This window comes from Schistocerca cancellata, chromosome 5 (assembly GCF_023864275.1).
Source record: "Schistocerca cancellata isolate TAMUIC-IGC-003103 chromosome 5, iqSchCanc2.1, whole genome shotgun sequence".
Lineage (NCBI taxonomy): Eukaryota > Metazoa > Arthropoda > Insecta > Orthoptera > Acrididae > Schistocerca > Schistocerca cancellata.
The window spans coordinates 366,896,552-366,918,034 of record NC_064630.1 but is presented as its reverse complement, the minus strand read 5'-3'; the positions used below and the strand labels follow the sequence as shown (position 1 = coordinate 366,918,034).

General features: G+C 38.8%; 1 protein-coding gene across 1 annotated transcript in view; it reads right to left on the bottom strand.

Moving 5' to 3' along the window:
* Nucleotides 1-21,483, bottom strand: part of LOC126187774 (lon protease homolog, mitochondrial-like) — a 157,763-nt gene that overhangs the window by 22,149 nt on the left and 114,131 nt on the right. The window contains exons 8-10 of the mRNA XM_049929041.1: nucleotides 9,205-9,344; nucleotides 6,888-7,009; nucleotides 1,716-1,876 (exon numbers count right to left, since the gene is read on the bottom strand). Coding sequence (XP_049784998.1) covers nucleotides 1,716-1,876; nucleotides 6,888-7,009; nucleotides 9,205-9,344 — 423 coding nt within the window. The remainder of the gene's footprint in view (nucleotides 1-1,715; nucleotides 1,877-6,887; nucleotides 7,010-9,204; nucleotides 9,345-21,483) is intronic.

The following is a 21,483-nucleotide window of genomic DNA, read 5'->3' as shown; positions in this document are numbered from 1 at the left end:
ACATTCAGTTTAGTAAATGACAATTTTTGAGTCTTGGTAATCTTTTACTTATTTTTCCAGTACTTCACAAAATGACTTAATGTACACAAGCTATGTAAGTTTTGCAAGTAGGAGGAATGCAATTAATGAAAATAAAACTATGTCCTACCAATACTCTTCTTAAATGATAACTTCAGTTAATCTGTCCCATCCATCCCTCTAAGCCCATCCTCTTTTTCCTTTGTTGCTCACTTACAATATACTGTGTATGGAGTTACATAATTATAGTACCGTATCACACATGACCAGGAGATGCTGGCAGACCAGCCGAGGTCATCAATGGTGAGATGCCGAAAAACATGGAAAGACAACAACAATGGTGGACAGACAATGAAGACAACATGGCAGAATAACAAGTCAAGAGAGAGAACCAAATAGAGCGCCTAGGCATAGCAATATCAGGAACCAAACACCAATGAGTGCAAAGATCAATACAAGAGCATAGTCAGAACATGACAGATGTCTGGGACCTTGGGCAGCTAGCTTTACAGCACAGCTGCGAGCAGCGATGGGCTGGCACGAGAGTGGGGCCAACGCGTAGCGCTGAGACGGTGACAGCAGTGCTTGAAAATTTTAGGAGCACCACCTACTGGTTGCCATCTAGGCCTGTGTTTTCTAGCAGGGTTTCAAGCTCATTGGGCCGGGAAATTGGAATAACAAATGGTAAAAGCCATAAAACTGAAGTTTTGCTGGAGGGCTGGACAACATAAATATCATGAGAATTCTCTTCCATAATGCTCAATGCTCTTCACAAGCACAAATAAACCATCAGCTTATGGGGAAACGTCAGCATGCACACACACACACACACACACACACACACACACACACACACACACACACACACACACACACACACAGCCCCCCCCCCCCCCCCCACACACACACACACAAGAAATGACTCAACTCACTAAATTACACAAACATGATTGTGGGCTGACTAACAAATTCAGCATGTTAAGTAATATCAAAACAGTAGTTTGGGGCCATCATCTCACAAAAGAGGTGTCTTGCTCATAACACCAGTGTAAGAACGGTCATCTGATCACTACAGAGGACAGAGATTTATATTAATAAAAAAGATGGCTACATACATGAGTCTGTATTGCATTGTGCACTGTACAGAAACTTCCTGACAGATTTAAACTCTGTGTCAGATTGGTACTCAAATGCAGAGCTTTGTCTCACAGCCGCTACACTAACAAATTGGACTAGGCCTATCCACACTCAACTCGTGACCCATCCTCACAACTTCCTTTCTGACAGGAAGTTCCAAAATAGTGCACATGAAATAATCATTCTGCAAACAAGCCCTAGGCAAGGGCTAAGCCTGCTCTTCACAACATCCTTCCTTCCAGAAGTGTTGCTTAAAGAACCTCTTGAGAACAACTATTGTGAAACCTGGAAAGCAGCAGAAAGGTACTAACAAAATTGAAGCTGTGAGACTGAGGTGGGAGTTGTGCTTGTAAGCTCACGTGGTACCAACACTGACTGTGAAAGGCAAGGTCCAAGAAGTCTGATGGTAAGCTCCTTACTGAAGCTGGGATGTTCCCCCACTAAATGAATAGCAGAACTAAGCCTTTACCTCACAAACTGATCTCGTGCTACTTTTTTGCTTTTTTAAATTTCATATCTCTTAGATTTTAACAGTGGTCATATTATAGACTAGACCTTACTTGCCAATCTTGTCCACTTCATCTATCAGTATAAGAGGATTCTCTGTCTTTGTTTTCTTCAAGCACTGAATCAGCTTTCCTGGCATAGCACCTACATAGGTTCTTCTGTGTCCTTTAATCTCAGCAAAATCAGTCATACCTCCAACACTGAATCTAAAATACTGTGAACAAGAAAGAATTAAATGATACAAATTATAACACTGAAACATCAACTACCTGAGAACACACGAAACAAGACACACAACTACTGACATTATCCTTCAACAACAACAAAGTTCTGCTTCTTATATTTAAGCTTTTGAATGAAGTCCTCCTTTTGATGTAGAAAATACACAAACATTCACACATGGTCACTGTCTCTGGGCACTGAGGCCCGACACAGGGGGGCCTGACAATAATATACTGGACAATAATATACTGTATATAGGGATAAAACTAAGCTTGCAGAGCTACTGATGTGACTGAAACACATTGTTTGCGTAAGTGTGTATCATCAGTTTTGACTTATGACAATGAGATGTAAACACAAAAAATATTAACAAACTATGGGTTGGTCAGTAGATTGAAAGATGTGTGTTGGGAATAATTATAAAATACAGGAAAACAAATAAAGGATTGGAAAACACACTGGATCAGATAACATAATTATTACTGTAATGAAAATGAAATGGAGGTGGACAGGACAAACACAAACGAGAATGAATGGTCGATGGAAGCTTTTTCTGAATTTTAAGACTTGAGCGAATGGAAGATGAAAAATGGAAGATGAACAGACAACATTAGGAAACATATAGGAGTAACATGGATGTCAACAGCGGAAGCCCATAATGGGTAGAAAAGTCAGGGGGGAGGCCTGTATTTAGTTCCAAATATTAAAAGAACAGGGTTTAGATCTGAAAACTCTTGCAATCATACAACAGACATTGATAGACACAAAATCTAAAATCAAATTTATGGGGGAAATCTAAGAACCTTTTCAGATAAAAACAGGAGTAAGACAAGGAGATGGACTCTCTCCACTACTGTTCAACTGCTTCCTTGAAAAGGTGATACAAGAATGGCCCAAACTGAAATCAGTCCTCAAGATTGACCAACCAATTACTCTCGGCAGAGGAAAATTAACAGTAGATTGCTTAGCATTTGCAGACAATCTAGCCACCCTAACTTGCGATGTTTCAACAGCCACAACACAGATTGAACTCCTGAAAGAAACTGCGGAACAAGTCGGCCTGAAAGTATCTTTTGAAAAGACGGAGTATATGACTTGCAACAAACAAGCACCAAAATTCATGGAGACAAAATTTTGCAAAATTAAACGAGTCCCACAATTTAAATATCTCGGTGAAACGAGTCAGGAAAATGGAATAGAAATGAAAGCCACTGAAGTCAGATGCCAAAAGATGGACACTGCTTATCGACTCACTCAAGATATCTACAAGAAAAAATGTGTCTCCAAGTGCACAAAACTACCGTCATAAAACCAGAATGCCTATATGGATCAGAGACACTAATTTTAAACAGGAAAACAGACATAGAAAACATTCAGAAAAAGGAATGGAAGATCATAAGAAAAATTTTAGGCCCAAAACTTGTAGATTAACAGTATCGGCTCAGAGGCAAACAGGAAATCAAACAATACTCTAATATTCCCAGTGACATTAGAAAATGCAGATTAAGATTCTATGGACACATCAAAAGAATGAATCCGGACAGACTTACAAATCAAATAGTTGAATTCTATGAAAACAGGAGTAAATCTAAAACAGACCCAATGAAATGGATTGGTGAAATCAAAACAGATCTGAAACTAGCAGGAATTACACCAGAGGATATCCAAAACAGGGTAATCTTCAGCTCCAAAATTCACAAGTGGCAAGTTGACCAAGAGGAGAAACCAAAGAAGAAGACTGGAACAATGTGGTCTCAAGAAAGAAAAGAAGCCCACACCAAAAGAATGAAAAAAGTATGAGCCACTAAGTACTCTGCGTAGTCCTAATGGGCTCACATATAAATACAACATGCCTAAAATTTTCTGTTATTCAAACAATGGAAAATCCAGGATGGAATGTAACAATATTATGAACAGGAAAGTTACCACTCACCATTTAGCGGAGATGCTGAGTCACAGATAGAAAGATTATCACAATATAAGCTTTCGGCCATCAAGGCCTTCGTCGGAAATAGATGACACAAAACACACACACACACACACACACACACACACACACACACACACACACACACACACAGTGGCTGAAGCTGTCTTCAGCTGCCAGAGGCTACATACATGTGTGTGTGTGTGTGTGTGAGTGTGTGTGTGTGTGTGTTTTAGCGGAGATGCTGAGTCACAGATAGAAAGATTGTCACAATATAAGCTTTCGGCCATCAAGGCCTTTGTCGAAAATAGATGACACAACACACACACACACACACACACACACACACTGAAGCTGTCTTCAGCTGCCAGAGGCTGCATTCATGTGTGTGTGTGTGTGTGTGTGTGTGTGTGTGTGTGTGTGTGCGCGCGCGAGAGAGAGAGAGAGATCTGACAGTCAAAAGCTTATATTGTGACAGTCTTTTTGTTGTGCCAATCTGCGACTCGGCATCTCCACTGTTTCGTTTGGTGAGTGTCAACTTTCCTTTTCATAATAATGTAATGTTTTTCCTTTACTTATCTACAAATTTGTAATTCTTCCACTGACATAGCCATTGCTATGTACAACTCAACTGAAGAGAGTGTATTTTCATCTGAAAGTGACAGCAACAATAATTAGTGAAACGCGAATTCAAACAGAGTCCACAAAAAATATCTCTAATGCAGCTTTCAATTACCTTAAGTAAATATCTGAATCTCAAACACATGGTGTAAACAAACAATGAGTTAAATTATAATATGTCATCCAATGAAGACAACACAACACCAAAACTATCTTAGCAAGTGTTTCCTTCCCCCCCCCCCCCCCCCCCCCCCCCTTCGACCTGTGGGTCACGAACTCCCACGGGGTTCGCAGAATATTTCAAGTGGTTCATCAAAACTCTTTTCCATAATGGCAGGTTTCGAGATTAGGCCTGTTACTGTGGCATTGTAATAATAATAATAATAATAATAATAATAATAACATTAAGCTTGGATTTTCATATGTACGTGACAGGGATTGTGAAAGACAACAGTGTGTTGTTTGTGGTGACATTCTTGCTACTAGTAGTCAGAAACTTTCTCTTCTTAAACACCATTTAAAAACTGAACACCCCACCCATATAAACAAATATTCTGATTTTTTTAATACAAAAAGCTAAGGAGCAGAAATATAATTTAAGTGCTTTTGTATCTGGTTCAAACAGTGACACAAAGAATGTTCTTGAAGCTTCTTATCGTGTTAGTTACAGAATTGTTATGACTGAAAACCCCATTGAATAGCTGAAGTTATAGTGTTGCTATGTATAAATAATGTAGTACAATGAACGCTTGGAAAATCTTTCACAAAAAAGTCAATATGATACCACTGTCCGACAATACGATCAACCTCCGGATTAAATAGATGTTAAATTATGTTGAAAATAAAATTATGGAAAGATTCTGTGCCTGTTCTTTTGCTATTCAACTTGACATGTCAACTGATATTGCCAATTTAATAATTTATTACTTTTTGTCTGTTATATTCACAGGGAGTCTGTAGAAGAGGAGCTACTATTCTGCAGACCATTAAAAGAGAGCACTATGGGAGGAGATAGATTAAGTTAACCGACAAATACTTTGACAAAAATTCAATAGAAAGGATTCGCTGTGCACGTATTTGTTCAGAGGGTGCAAAATCTATGGCAGGGTGCTATGCCAGCTGTGTTGCCAACGTGAAACTGGTAGTGCCAAATGCTTCTTAGACACACTGTTCCATTCATAGACATGCTCTTGTTTCTAAACACACGCATAATGGTTTGAAATCTATGCTGGATGATGCAGTGAAAATAATTAATTTTATTAAGGCTCGCCCTACAAATCCCTACATCTACGCAGTTCTTTGTGAGGAAATGCAAAGCACACTGAAGTTAGGTGGCTATTTCAAAGTAGAACTATTTCCAGACTGTGTGAACTTAAGACGAAGTTTACATTTTTCTCACCAGCCACACCTATCACAACTCTAAGTACAAGGAAGGTGAAATCTGGATTCAGGCTTTAGCTTTTTTGGCAGACATTTTCTCAAAACTTATGGTTTAAACTTATGTCTCCACAGCTCAAATATAAACATTTATGCTGCGCAAGACATTATCAAATCGTCGTTAACAAAATTAATTTTTGGGAAATGTATTTCAACAGGAATCAAACTACGTGCTTTGATACCCTTCATAACTTCCTGGTGGACAATCATCTTTCTTTGGACAAAAATGCCAAGAACACGGTTAAAGAACATTTGAAGAGACCCACGAAAAAACTTCAGAGAATATTTCCCTGCTATGTCCAATAACAACAACTGGATTCACAATCCCTTTGAAGAGCGAACAGTTTTAGAATACACATTAAGCGTAAATGAAAAAGAGCAACCTTCTGTAACTGGTTTTCAGTTACAGAAAAGTTTGTCATTAATTGCTTTTTGGTTAAGTTTAAAGGAGTTTCCAGTGTTAGCAAATAAAGCCATAATGGCTTTATAACCCTTTTCATCCACAGTTGTGCGAACAGTTGTTTTCTTCTCATTTCTATTTAAAAAATAAATACAGAAACAGACTTTGTGCTGGAAGTGATTTGAGACTTAATTTAACTTCTATGATTCCTGACTTCAGGCACAACCTTCTCACTGAATTCCAAAGAAGAGGCGAGTAGTTATAATGGAAACCAGGCCCACATGTTGCATAACTTTTAAGCTGTAACTTTAAGTTAAGGTTTTATATTAATTTAAGGTTATTAAATCTTTTGCTCGGAACTGAATTTTATGAATGTCTACTGTATGTATATTTAAAAGCAAGTGGTTCACCCAACACAGATCGTTGTAGAAGGAATTTGTGAGTCGTAAAAGGTTGGGAACTGCTGCAATAAGGCTTTTTTTAGGGGCCAGTCACATTTACAAACTACAACATTCTTTTACAGCCAAGCTGGAGAGGTAAGTGAATTTGTAAACTGTGAAGCTGCTGTTTCAGGTACAATTAGTATTATTAATCACTCTATAAGAAATAATTACATACCTCCCTGTTGAGAGCACGTGCTATTGAGCGTGCTATGCTTGTTTTGCCCACGCCAGGAGGTCCATGAAAACATAAGATTTTGCCTTGTGTTGATCCTTTGAGCTGGCTTACAGCAATAAATTCTGTCAAATAAAGAACACCAAACATCAGAGATCTATAACACACACACACACACACACACACACACACACACACACACACACACAAAAGCTTGCAATAGATAGTGTATGGCACATTAGGGTCATTTCACACAAAATATAAATGTGTATGTTTTATTAAGTACTGGGAAAAAATTGAGTCTTCATAAAGAAGAAATCACCTTGTTTGAGAACAGAACATTTGGCACTGTGAGACAAGGTACAAGAGAGTGAGAGGGGGGCAAGCCATGTCACTAGATGTCTTGTGTACATTACAACTGAATAACAGGCTTTCTCATTCTTATATACAGCCTATGATCAGCATTTCAAAACCTATGTAGTTATGCATTACAATTAACCCATTGTGAGAGTTCAGTCTTCTGTTAATTACGTGTTCTTACAACTTTAAATCATATGTATGAATGCATACCTAATAAAGGAGAACTTAAAAATGTGTCCACATGGCTGCACGCCTGTGTTCCTCCACGTAAGTAATTAGGTCACCGCCAAGTCCCTCGACAGCCAGCTCAACTTTAGCTTTCGGACAGATCACCAGCCACATAGTGAAACTATGCCAAGGGCACCAACACTGCCGTCTTGGCTGTCACCGGAGTCCCAGGCAATGCTGTGCAACCACTGATCTGGAAGGCCCTGCTATCATTGCTAATCGCCTCTACCAACAATTAGGACATCGTCCTTGTGTGCATTGGCAACATAACTGCCACATAAGGTATTTTCAATTGTATTATTTAATCACCACAGAATGTCATTTCCATTGTATTTTTCAATCATCACAAAAGCACATTTGCAGTTTTACAGCATGCATGAAGTTTGTCCTCAAACTGTACTCAATTGAGTTCCTGTCCAATATACAGTGTTAGGTACTTAAAGCATGCCACTCTATCACTGTCTTAATCCACCATGCAACAGGACACTTTAAAAAGCAAGGCACTCTAAGATGTGCTTAATGTCTTAGACCTGGTCACATTCAAAAAGAACATTGTATTCATCATTGAGGTCCCAATCTTGGTAAGCTGGTCTTCATTAGTATCACAACTGCTCACTGAGAGTCTTTCTTCATTTTAGTTCTGGTACAACAAATGTCTCCTCTGACCAATAAATGGCATGCCTTTCGTGAAGGGGCTGTCTGGATTTCCCATTGTATTTTATGAGGTGGTCAGTGCACTGTGGAAGCAGAAGTGTTTGCTGGTTTGTACAGGTTGTAGGGAGCTGGTGTCTCCTTGTAATCAGCTACTACACAGCACAATATCTACTTTTTCCACATGGGCGGATCTTTTCCAGATTGGGCAGGCATATTTGACTTCAGAGAAACACAAGCCATTGGTTTTCATTTTATCTTCCGCGCATCAATTTTTTTAGGATCCTTTTTCTTGCTACAGCATTTGGCTGTACATTCATAATGACCCTTGTTTTTGATACCTATTTAAGATAAGGTTCAGATACTTCGATGAATGTGCACGCTTTACCTGGATGAATATGCATGCTTCACCAGCTGGTATTGCCATAACAAGTTAAGTCTTTGTAATACTGATTTTTAGGACAGACACAAGACATGTACAACGGTCTTTGAAGGATCTGTCTCAGTGCATTATCCCCATCATATGTTAGCAAACTTACAACCATAATGCTGGATGTGTATGAATGCATACCTAATCAGAGGACTCAGAAATGTGAACGTGTAGCAACAACAGTGAGAGAGACACAAGTTACTAAGGCACAGCATAAAAATCATAGGTGCCATGCAAATTTTTTACACCCTTTAGTTTGCACAAGACAGTACTCATCCAAAATGTAATCAAGGCTCTATGAATAACAGGAGATAAACATAGTAACATGCTTTACCTAACTGTAGAATGTATATACCATAAAACGAATGCTTGTTATTTGACTAGCCAACATTGTAAAAAATTAACTTCTACAGCAGTCATGGGCATCCTACAGCAGGTTTTAAAAATTACACATCAGAAGAACCATTCACATAAACACATACTTAATATACAACAACTATATTCCAAGATCCCACTGCTGGGCAAGTAAAGCGATTTCTTGTTCGTGAGTCCTTCTGATGCAGAGTAACAAGCCTCCCTGCTGTGAGTAAACCCTTTTAATTATTCCTTTTACTATAAATTAAACTACTTTCATAGAGAATCTAAACTCACCAAGCACTCTCTTCTTCACATCTTCCATACCATAGTGATCTTCATCCAAGATTTCCATTGCTCTTTCTATGTCCAAGTTTTCTTCACTTGTTAAACCCCAGGGAAGGCATGTAAGCCAGTCTAAATAATTTCTCGTTACACTGAAACAATTATTGCAACAATAATAATAAATTATACCATACATTGCACAAAACAGAATTATCCATAAAATATTCACTGTTGTGGAAGAGTTGTTGAACCACTTCCCATCACACTTGCCACACCATATTAATTTGTAATTATACGACTGCTTAAGTGTAGTTCTCATTGGCATTACTCCTTTTTCACATCTTGTCCAAATAACACAATTTTTTTCTCCTCTCCATCACCAAATACCTAATTACACAATCAAAATCAATATTTGCTCTTTTCGAGCTCAATCTGTTTACCTTAAGGACAAAATTTACAAAGAGATAGGGGAGCAGAAAGATGTGTTGTTAATGTTTCATCTACTGCAATGTAAAAATTAGTTACCTTCATTCCTTCATTTCCTACATTTATTTCGAACAGAATTTGCATATCTCTTCTCATACACAGGGAATGTTTGGTGGTCTTTCTATTTCCATTAGTTACTGATAAAATTATGATCAAATGGCTGACATTGCACAGCCAATATCAGTCAACATGCTGATCTCCAATCTTATCACTTAGTTTCCACAATAGGCATTATCAGCTCTTTAATTCCTACCTGTTCTTCGTAGCACAAATCTTGTAATACTTTGTCAGGGATGTTGTCTGTTAAAGTCTGTCCAGTATGGTTTTATTCATCTCCATGACCCTTCCTGACCCAGGTAATGGTCAAAGCACCCATATGTTTATTTCCAGCTCTCTCAAATACTCTTTCATACCTTCCTTCTTGCTACCATATTTAGTGTAACAGCTGGTCTCTCTTGACCGAATCCCCAGGACAAATTTCTCTCTTACTGGTGCAGCTGCTTCTCCCCCTGCTTATTATCTTTTCATCCATAATTTATTGTGGGAGCACATCATGTTGGAAATAATGATCTTCACTATTTCATGACCCCAAATATTTCCCATCATTCCTAGTACTTTTGGTCTAACAGCTTCGCTCATGATTGACTGATTCAATTTTACTCACAGTAAACAAATGTTTCAGTATCTCAACATATAATCGTAGCCAGTTCTTCTGCAACTGCTAATTGTGGAGCCAAACTCTTACTCTTTATCTTCTACTTGGTCCTCAGATATGAGTTTTTGTCCCAGTATTTACACATTCCTTTGATGTGATGCTGGTATGTGGATTTGACCCTGTATTCAATAATGCTGAATTCACTGCCTATTTTTTGGTTGAAATCCATTACCAAAACAAGAAAATGTCTTTGAATGCTAGAGAGCTATTCCGATTTTATGTAGTTATGACAGCTCATGCACCTGATTCTTCCCGCAAGTATCCATGGACAAAATTCATCTTATCTTTTTCAGTTCATCAATACAGGAAGACATAATAAATCTTTAAAACATTCTCTGAGTAAATGCTACATGATGACTTTATTTGGCCCTCCGAAATTTATTTGAAAGTGTAAATTACCCAAGCAAATTACTTAAAAATATATTCTTGTGTATAACAATTCAGTTGAGCTCCACCCTTATCATTTTATACTATTTTGCTAGTAGTTGTGTGAGTGATGTGAGTTGTTAATGGTTAGTATGTAGATTAAATACAAAGTTGCTACATTTTGTAGCACAGGAAAGATGGGGGCAGCTCTGTACACCCAAAGAATTTTATGGAATGAAGTAGTTAATTTTATTAATCGATCTCTGACTCTGGCAACATATGAATCGTCTTTTAATCAGAGCATGCAACTTTAACAAAAGCCTAATGCCACTTTATGAAACTTCGGTGTGAAATTTCAATTTTATCTTCTGGACACGTATACAATGTGGCAGCCTGTAATATGGAAGCAACTCTTTGCAGTGCACCAACATACACAGACATGGAAGCAATTCGTTTATTATGGAATGGCATGCACTTTGTGGGAGGTGGCAGTATTTTTATAAAGAGCAAAATAACAGGGTAACAATTATTGAACTATACGAAATAAAATCGTCATAACTTCCAAACGGTTTGCGGTAGGATGTTTAAACTGGGCGGTTTGCTGCAGGGCATGATGGGAGTTAGTATGCGCATTATGGTATGGTTTAGCGATGAAGCCCACTTTTCCAGAATCAGATTTTCACTCAGCAGAGGAGTGTGCGCTGACATGAAACTTCCTGGCAGATTAAAACTGTGTGCCGGACCAAGACTCGAACTCGGGACCTTCGCCTTTCGCGGGCAAGTGCTCTACCACCTGAGCTACCCAAGCACGACTAACGCCCCGTCCTCACAGCTTTACTTCTGCCAGTATCTCGTCTCCTACCTTCCTCTCGCAGGAGAGCTTCTGTAAAGTTTGGAAGGTAGGAGACGAGATACTGGCAGAAGTAAAGCTGTGAGGACGGGGCGTGAGTCGTGCTTGAGTAGCTCAGGTGGTAGAGCACTTGCCCGCGAAAGGCAAAGGTCCCGAGTTCGAGTCTCGGTCCGGCACACAGTTTTAATCTGCCAGGAAGTTTCAAGCCCACTTTTATTTGGATAGTTTTACCAATAAGCAAAATTGGCACATTTGGGGGACTGAGAATCCGCATTCCGCAATCAAGAAGTCTCTTCACACTCTATGGGTGACAGTGTAGTGTGCAATGTCCAGTCACGGAATAATCAGTGTGATATTCCTTGATGGCACAGTGACTGCCAAACAATACGTGACAGTTTTGGAAAATGATTTTATCCCAATTACCCAAAGTAACCCTGATTTCGGCAAGATGTGGTTCATGCAAGACGGAGCTCGACCCCATCAAAGCAGGAGAGTGCTTGATGTCCTGAGGAGCACTTTGGAGATCGTATTCTGGTTCTGGGGTACCCAGAGGCCACTGGCATGGGTCTCGATTGGCTGGCATATTCTCCAGATCTGAACACATGCGACTCCTTTTTGTGGGGCTATATTAAAGACAAGGTGTGCAGCAATAACCCCAGAATCATTGCTGAGCTGAAAAGAGCTGTTTATCAACAGCATCGATGTTCCAACACTTCAGTGGGTCATGCAGAATTTCAATATTCTACTGTGCCACATCGTCGTCAATGATGGCAGGCATATTGAACATGTCATAACCCAACACTGTAGTCTGTAACTAATTTATTTATTTTCATACAGTTCAATAACTATCATCCTGTAAATACAATACACAAACTTCATCATCACTTCGTTACAGTTGTTGCGATCTTGAACAGAGCTGTTCTCAAACTGTTTTGTTACTGTCAAGGCTTATAACGTTTTTTTGCATCTAGGTGACTGCTAAAAAGTGTGAAGTTGATAGTGACACTAAGAAGTTTTTGACTGAATGGACTGAAGAATATTGTTTTACATCACCTGATAGGCCTTGACCTGTTCCAGTTTGCCTCATATGCAACAAAACTGTCGCTCTTGTTGAAGTGCCAATTTAAAGTGACATTATGAAAAAACTCATCACTAGTGTCATCAAAATTTTACTCAGAGTATTTAAGCTTATGCAGAGAAACATATCTAGCTTCTTAAAAAATAAAACTGGCTTTACTAAACTGCTATATGAACGGGCAAGAAAAATCTACTGAAGCAGTGCTGCATGCGTATTGGATGCTTAATAAACACAGATGCCAGTTTCAGAATCTGAGTTATTAAAAAAATGTATGTTGGGAGCGGCTGCGACACTTTTAAGAGCGCCGCAACCGAAGTATTCCATTGTCGGCAAGAAGAAATCCAAGAAGAACCAAAATTTTGGCTGCTGACAATAAAAGTAATTTGCTCAAACTTCTGCAGACAGTTTCCTGCTACGCCATACCACTTGATGAATGATGTGACATCACTGAAGACGAACAAATTCTACTTTCAAATGATTTTTGGTTATTGAAAGTAAAGAATTTAGGGAAAAACTATTAGCAATATTGCTGACTTGCGGAGAAGATTCATTCAAGGTTTCTGTTGACTTTGACAAAATCAAATATTAGTTATCATAAAATGGTGTCACTTTCAACTGACAGTGCCCCAGTGATCGGCAAAGAAAAGGGCCTGAAAAACAGAATCAAGGATAAGAATGCTGAGCTGCTATCTTACCAGAGTATTATTCGCCAAGAAGCCCTTCGCGGAAAACTTAGTGGCACTCTGAAAGAAGTAATGGACAGCTCGATAGAGGTGATTAATTTTATAAGGTCTCATTCTGCTCTTCATCACAGACAGTTCAAAGAGTTCAAGAGTTCATATCTGAGTGTGATTCAGTCATTCTTACTTACTGCAGAACAACAATGTTTATTAGTGCCTGAACATTTTTGGCAAATAAAAAAATAAAGTTGCTGCAATTCTTAAAATTGCCTCCTGAAGTTTCTCCAGCAGCAGAAAGGACTGATGTGGTTGTGAGGTTCTTCTACCTTTTCAACAATTTACTCCAAATGGAGGTAATAGAATTGCAGGAACACATTTCCTTGCAAACATATAAAATTTCATCTGCCAAATTTCATCTGCTGAGAACAATATGGAAATTGCAAAAAATTACCCATTTGCCTGGCTACTATGTTAATGAAACTTCATTTTCAATAATGAATTTCTTGAAGAACCAATATTGCTCACTCAAGATTAATATCCGCGCCCCTTCTAGACACTCTCCGCATAAGCTGCTCCCTGTGTAAATATAAATTTAAAAACCTGGTTCAAGACTGCAGATAAATACAGTTCCACCAATCTATTGCATTTCACATTATCTCATAAGTGAAAATAAAAATTAATAAGGAACATGAGGGTTTATATATATATAAATTTCGAACGTATCCAGACACCAAACAAAAATTATTTGCAAACCCCTTTTCTATTGCACCTACTCGCTAAGGTAGCTTAAACTGATTTACACATGTACTAGGCCTATTTAACTTCCTAATTTTCCTCTGTCCCAGATTTCTCCATCAAGGCATTGTACTTTGGCAACCTGCTGTTCTGTCTGAGCTGAAGAGTCATCTGTCATCTTCTGCAAGCTTTGCTTCTGTTACTGCAATTGCCACTTTAATTTCAACACTTTTATATCTTTATTCCATAAACCTACGTGAAGGGTGCTGGAGAGGATACTTCACATTGTACTACCGGTTCCATTTGTGTATGGCACACAGAAAGAGTGACTGCTTAAATGCCTCTGTCCTTGTTGCAATTAAAATGCAATCTTCCATGTGCAGTAGGGGCATGCAGCCGTTGCATAAACTTGCATGGGAGTGCTCAAATGAGGCAAAGTCATACAAGTATCTAATTTCTGTGCACATCACTGCTGTAACTGTCCCCAGCAGTAAGAAATCAATGTACAAGCGCTGTGCTTGTCAGTACTAGTATAGCATCTCTGTATGCAATATACTCCTTTGCTGACAGTGGTCCAGTAAGATGAAATATTAGTGCGAATTCACTGATGACCAGCAAGTAAGGTTTATAAACAGCCTTCTACTTGCCTTATTTATTTCTTCAATGCTAAACATATTCATTAACCCAACACTTGTGCTTCTTTCGATAATTTTAGCTTTGTCTCAAAATAATAACATCAATGGCTCTAATGCTAACAAAATGAACATCTTGAACATTGGAATGGTATGCATACTTCTATTTATGTGTGAATAGAATCTCACATGCACACACGCTGAGAGAGCGATAGGTAGGATGTTTTAGTATATTCCTGGATTTGTAATTTAATACTGCATCTTGAAATTTTCTAATTATGCTTTCACAGGATAATTATTTATCTTCATGTGTCAGTAATTCAGGTTTATCATTATTTTTGTAACACCCTCCCATTAGCCAAACAAGTCTGTGACCATTCATGCTGTCCTCTTTGTGTACATTCAACATTTCCTGTTAGTCCTATACGATATACCATACATACTTGAGCAATATATCCAGATTGTTCATACAAGAGTTTTGAAAGCAATCTCTTTATAGACAGATTGGATTTTTCTAATATCCTACTAATGAATCAATGTCTGCCATCTTCTTCAATGTCCATGACTGAGCCTACTTCATCATTTCATTTCACATACCAACAAATTGTTGTTACACTCAGATATTTACAAAGGTTGACAGATTTCAAATGTGATTCATTGTTGTTTTAGTTATAGGACACTGTTTCTGTGTTTTCTAAAGTGCACAGTTTTACATTTCTAAAGATGTACATTGAGTTCCCAATCTCTGCACCACTTGGGAATCTTTTCAAGATCTGACTGAGTATCTGTGAGGCTTTTTTCTGATGGTGTTTCATAGCAGAAAACTGCATCAGCAGCAAAAAGTCTGAGGCTACTATTTATATTGTCTGCCAAGTCATTAATATGCAACATGAACAGCAAAGGTCTCACCTCTGCTACTCTCAAAATTTTGAAGTGTGTTTACCAGCCTACATCTTCACGAGCTCTCTCTAAATCAACAAATTCTATAAACATAGTTTGGCCTCCCTTCAATGTATCTTCCAAGAGTAATCACAGGGTCAGTATTGTCATGTGTGTTCGCATTTCTCCAGATCCAAACTAATCGTCCTCGAGATTGGCTTGCACCAGTTTTTTCCAATCTTATGTATGTAATTTGTGGCAGCATTTTGCAACCACGACTCCTGAAACTTACAGCTCACTTTATGGTGGAGATGTTGGGTCACAGATGAGCACAACAAAGACTGCTAAACAAGTATACTTTCAGCCAAAAGGCCTTCATGCAAGCACATCTCTCTCTCACACACGACCATTGCATCTGGCCACTGAGACTGGTCTCTATTGTCGTTATTCCATCCTGGCTTTTCCATTGTCTGAAACTTATAGTTCAGGAATATTCACATCTGTAGGCATCTACTTTCATTGTAATTTGAATAATTACATTGTATCTGAAGCCTGAGGATATCTCCTCACTCTCATGAATCTTGCATACCAGGTGGAACAGGTTTATCTACCATGGGATCTCATTAATTCTGAACAAATGTCTTTTAGATTGTTGAAAAACCTACCCTCTTGTCAATATGGACAGTGAAGAGGAAGAAAGAAAAAAAAGTATTACTACCGACAACTCGAATGAATGATCTAAGCCCTGGGAAAAGGAACTGGAGTGTTTTATGCACACAAAAGCAATTTCCCCCTGTCCCCTTCCACAAAAAAGGATATACCTACAAAGTAACTTACAGTGATATTTCATAAGCAGTTCAAGATATCGTTATTTAAAAAACAGCTGTTGGATGTGTTACACTTAGCAACATCATTGTTTCTAATGATGATTTTTCTTCTGTTATCCCATTTGACATTCCCCATCTGACATTTCGAAAGCTATAGCAGTGGAAATATTTTGTGCTTTTTTATTAATACTAATTCTAAACATTTACACACGTGTTAATTTCATAAAGAAGTTACTGAAGTGGTATTTTATCTGGCAGTTATTCTACATAAAGACAAAATACTGCTTTTTAATTAATATATATAGGGGTTTTATACAGCCCAGGGTGTCTTACGTTATCATTTAGCTCACGTTGCTCCAAGTTTAAGGTCTGGCACAGTGTGGCCAAGAAATAAATCCAAGAGATCAGATGCACAATTGTGAGACAGCACAGTACAGTCTCGAATGGCACACAAGGAACTGTAATTGTTCTTGGATCACAATCATATCTTAGGTAGCTAGCACATTGCCATGTCATGTCGCACCACACTCTGGCATATGGCAAGCATGTAGTATCAATTGTTTTTTGTACATTCTAAGCCCATATCCTGACACACGACATGCAGATGTTTAGTCAGACTATGGAAACACATTGTAATTCTGTCAGAGACAGCAAAGGACTTGGAAGAGCAGTTGAACGGAATGGACAGTGTCATGAAAGGAGGATATAAGATGAACATCAACAAAAGCAAAATGAGAATAATGGAATGTAGTCGAATTAAGTCGGGTGATGCTGAGGGAATTAGATTAGGAAATGAGACACTTAAAGTAGTAAAGGAGTTTTGCTATTTGGGGAGCAAAATAACTGATGATGGTCGAAGTAGAAAGGATATAAAATGTAGACTGGCAATGGCAAGGAAAGCGTTTCTGAAGAAGAGAAATTTGTTAACATCAAGTATAGATTTAAGTGCAAGGAAAGCGTTTCTGAAGAAGAGAAATTTGTTAACATCAAGTATAGATTTAAGTGTCAAGAAGTCGTTTCTGAAAGTATTTATATGGAGTGTAGCCATGTATGGAAGTGAAACATTGAAGATAAATAGTTTGGACAAGAAGAGAATAGAAGCTTTTGAAATGTGGTAATACAGAAGAATGCTGAAGATTAGATGGGTAGATCACGTAACTAATGAGGAGGTATTGAACAGAATTGGGGAGAAGAGGAGTTTGTGGCACAACTTGACAACAAGAAGGGAACGTTTAGTAGGACATGTTCTGAGGTATCAAGGGATCACAAATTTAGCATTGGAGGGCAGCGTGGAGGGTAAGAATCGCAGAGGGAGACCAAGAGATGAATACACTAAGCAGATTCAGAAGGATGTAAGTTGCAGTAAGTACTGGGAGATGAAGAAGCTTGCACAGGATACAGTAGCATGGAGAGCTGCATCAAACCAGTCTCAGGACTGAAGACCACAACAACAACAACAACAACAACAACAACATGGAAACACTTTCATTTACTTCCGTATTCTCTCAAACTTCCAAAAACATTTTGACACACTTTCTTTACGCAATCAAGCCATCTTCTCAACTACCCACAAAGAAGAATACTAAATGTGTCGTAAAAATCAAAATATGCTGACCAGTTCATTAAATGAGCTTAGAAAGTCATTCATGGCCAGAGGCAGTAGGCTGCTTATTTCAGCACTGGAAGTGGCAAACCAATATTTGGACTCAACGACAGATGCTGGCTCTGCCGCTATTGTGACACACAATTGCGGCCTACAGGACTAGCTACCCATAGCTTACAGGTTAGCAATGAGGCGATATTCCAGAAGTGCCAAATATGGTTGGTATCATACACTAATCGCATGATCAGCCACGCACAGTGCAGCATCATCGAACCTTCCAGAAGGGTAACGTGGAAAAGAAGCCATTTAAAGGGGCCCTCCTACCCCACTGGTGAGTGTGCAGTATTAGCAACGAGCGGATGATTCAATCTCCACGACACTCGTCAGCAGGAACCAGACTTAGGATATTTCACGTGCCTCGGTCAATGTGGGACACTCAGTAGACTTAGCAAACGAAGAGTCAGTCGGTTATACAAGGGACTTTGTAAATTGGGAAGAGTGTTAGGAATACTTCCACGAAATGTACTTACATCTATGCTTAGATATTTCCACCCTGTTTCCTAAGTATTCCCACCAAGGTCCATACCTGCAGCACTCAAATTTTGCTTTTTAGTTGTGGTTGGGATATCAATAGGCAGCCCACCACTGGTTAACCTCATTGAATTCAATGACCAAGATAAGGTCCCCTGTCACACATATCGTTGTCTTTCTTACTCCCTCTCAGGATATATCAGATGATTTTCTGAGTATACTGATGGAGAGTTTTGTGATTAAATCATCATCTAGAAACCATGAAATAACAGTTTCGTTACAGTTTTATGAACAATTATGTAAATTATATGCTCTTGGGCCCTTGGAAGTTCCATTGTTACCATCACCCCACTACCATTCCGTGCCATGCCACATCACTGTGTGATAACCTGAAGTATATAAGAAATCCTCATAGAAATATGCTTCGAACTTTTGTCACTGGTATTAATATCAATAAACTTTGACAGCAAAAACATATCATATTTCAAACTGGATGCTCTTCACATTATGGTCACTGTTAACTTGAAGCATGACACTGCAAGGAAGCTGGCTAAGACTACTTTGTAGTAAAATCTCTAAAACAGAACTGAAGTGTGAATAATCAATCAGGATTCATACTTACATTTTTTAAAACAAAAAATCCCCCCTTTTGCTTTTGTTCAAACAATGAATTCACAGCTATGTGACAAATTCTCATGTGTAGTTTGCATTCATAAACATGCAATGGGAAATTGATCTGGAGCTTGAGGACACACCGCCAACAAGAGATTCACAATGTCAGTGAGAACACTGAAGGAAGCTGCCATGATTGAGAAGTGAACATTACAGCAATTCAATGCAATTCTTCGCCTTTCCTTATGTGACTCTAAAAACAATTGTTTCCAAATCAAAATCAAAGGGATTTGTAACAAATGACTTAGGCTGTAGTTATAGTGGAGTGGCACAGCACAATCCAAGCAGCACAGTACAGTGAGCAGAGCAGTGCTGAAGAAAGAAACCAGTGCTGAGAAGTGCACTTTATTATAGTGGCACTGCAAGGAGAGTGGCATGGAGCGGATTAGCACAGAGTTGTTTCTGAGAGCAGTGACCATAGCATTTGAGTGACTATGGCTGTGTTCTGGCGATTCTGGCTGTGTTCAGCTGTTGCTGCAGGTTGCAGTCAGTACTGTTCCTGGCACTTGTGTTTCTTTAGTTGTACTGCTGAGAAAATGGTATCGGCAGAAGCTTCGAAACCAGCTGTTTTTACTTGGTGTCCTTTATGGAATCAGTGAAACGACTATCATCACAACCAATGCATTTTAAACAAGTTATGTGATGAGGTGGCAACAGAATCACAGCCTGTAAGTACAGAATACATTTTATTATTATCTTGTTTATCTCATTGTCTTACAACGAGATGTGATGATAAAGTTGAAGTAGCATAGCTGAGAAATACATCAAAATCGTGTTTTATTATGTGATGGAAAGTTATCATAACAGTCTCATTTGGATAACATCATTTGAAGGTCCATTAAAGCTTCATTCTGTCTCATAAGTGTCTTACACAGTGTCTACTGTATGTTTCTCATTGACACTCAGGGATCCTTGCAGGTCAATGACAATGTTGTGGAGAACATGCATATTTCACAATATCATCAGCAAATTCTGGTGAAATTTCTATTGACTTAATTAATTTCTGTGATCTGGAAAAGCATTTATTGAAATATTCATTCCATGGATCGAAAATCCATCGATATCTGAGATTTGATAGAATCCCTCAACTATGGATATGCCTCACCTGCGATGAATACAAAAGGCAACACGACTGAAGTCTTTTGTAGTGGACAGTCTGGCAGTATTTTAAGTTCCCCTTCTTCCATCAAGCGAAATACACTAGAAGAGTAAAATCTACAACCTCCGCTTTCTCCTTCATATCCCCCAACATCACCACCTGTATTTGGAAAGTTCTGTACGTTATATAAATCATTTAAAGTATTTAGAAAATCATCTCCTGAAGGCACCCACATGTGGAGTGGCTGGAGGTAATCCCACAACACTTTCGTAGTTGACTCCACAATTCTTACAACAGTTATGAATCCTGTTGTGAATGCTGCAAACTACCTCTGGTTTGTAGGAACCTATAACAATTCTCATTTCATCAGCTTTGATGGTCATTAAATATTACATTATGTTATTGGAAAAATCTTTAGTTGCTTGAATATCAGCCATATATGGAAGTTTTGCCTGTTAATATGAAGTGCATTCAAGTTCTAAGGCCTCCGATTTTTTTTCTAATTAACTACTCACCCGAAATCGATGAAACTGGCGTTACTTCTCGACGTAATCGCCCTGCAGACGTACACATTTTTCACAACGCTGACGCCATGATTCAATGGCAGCGGAGAAGGCTTCTTTAGGAGTCTGTTTTGACCAATGGAAAATCGCTGAGGCAATAGCAGCACGGCTGGTGAATGTGCGGCCACGGAGAGTGTCTTTCATTGTTGGAAAAAGCCAAAAGTCACTAGGAGCCAGGTCATGTGTATAGGGAGCATGAGGAATCACTTCAAAGTTGTTATCATGAAGAAACTGTTGCGTAACGTTAGCTTGATGTGCGGGTGCGTCGTCTTGGTGAAACAGCACACGCGCAGCCCTTCCCGGATGTTTTTGTTGCAGTGCAGGAAGGAATTTGTTCTTCAAAACATTTTTGTAGGATGCACCTGTTACCGTAGTGCCCTTTGGAATGCAATGGGTAAGGATTATGCCCTCGCTGTCCCAGAACATGGACACCATCATTTTTTCAGCACTGGCGGTTACCCGAAATTTTTTTGGTGGTGGTGAATCTGTGTGCTTCCATTGAGCTGACTGGCGCTTTGTTTCTGGATTGAAAAATGGCATCCACGTCTCATCCATTGTCACAACCGACGGAAAGA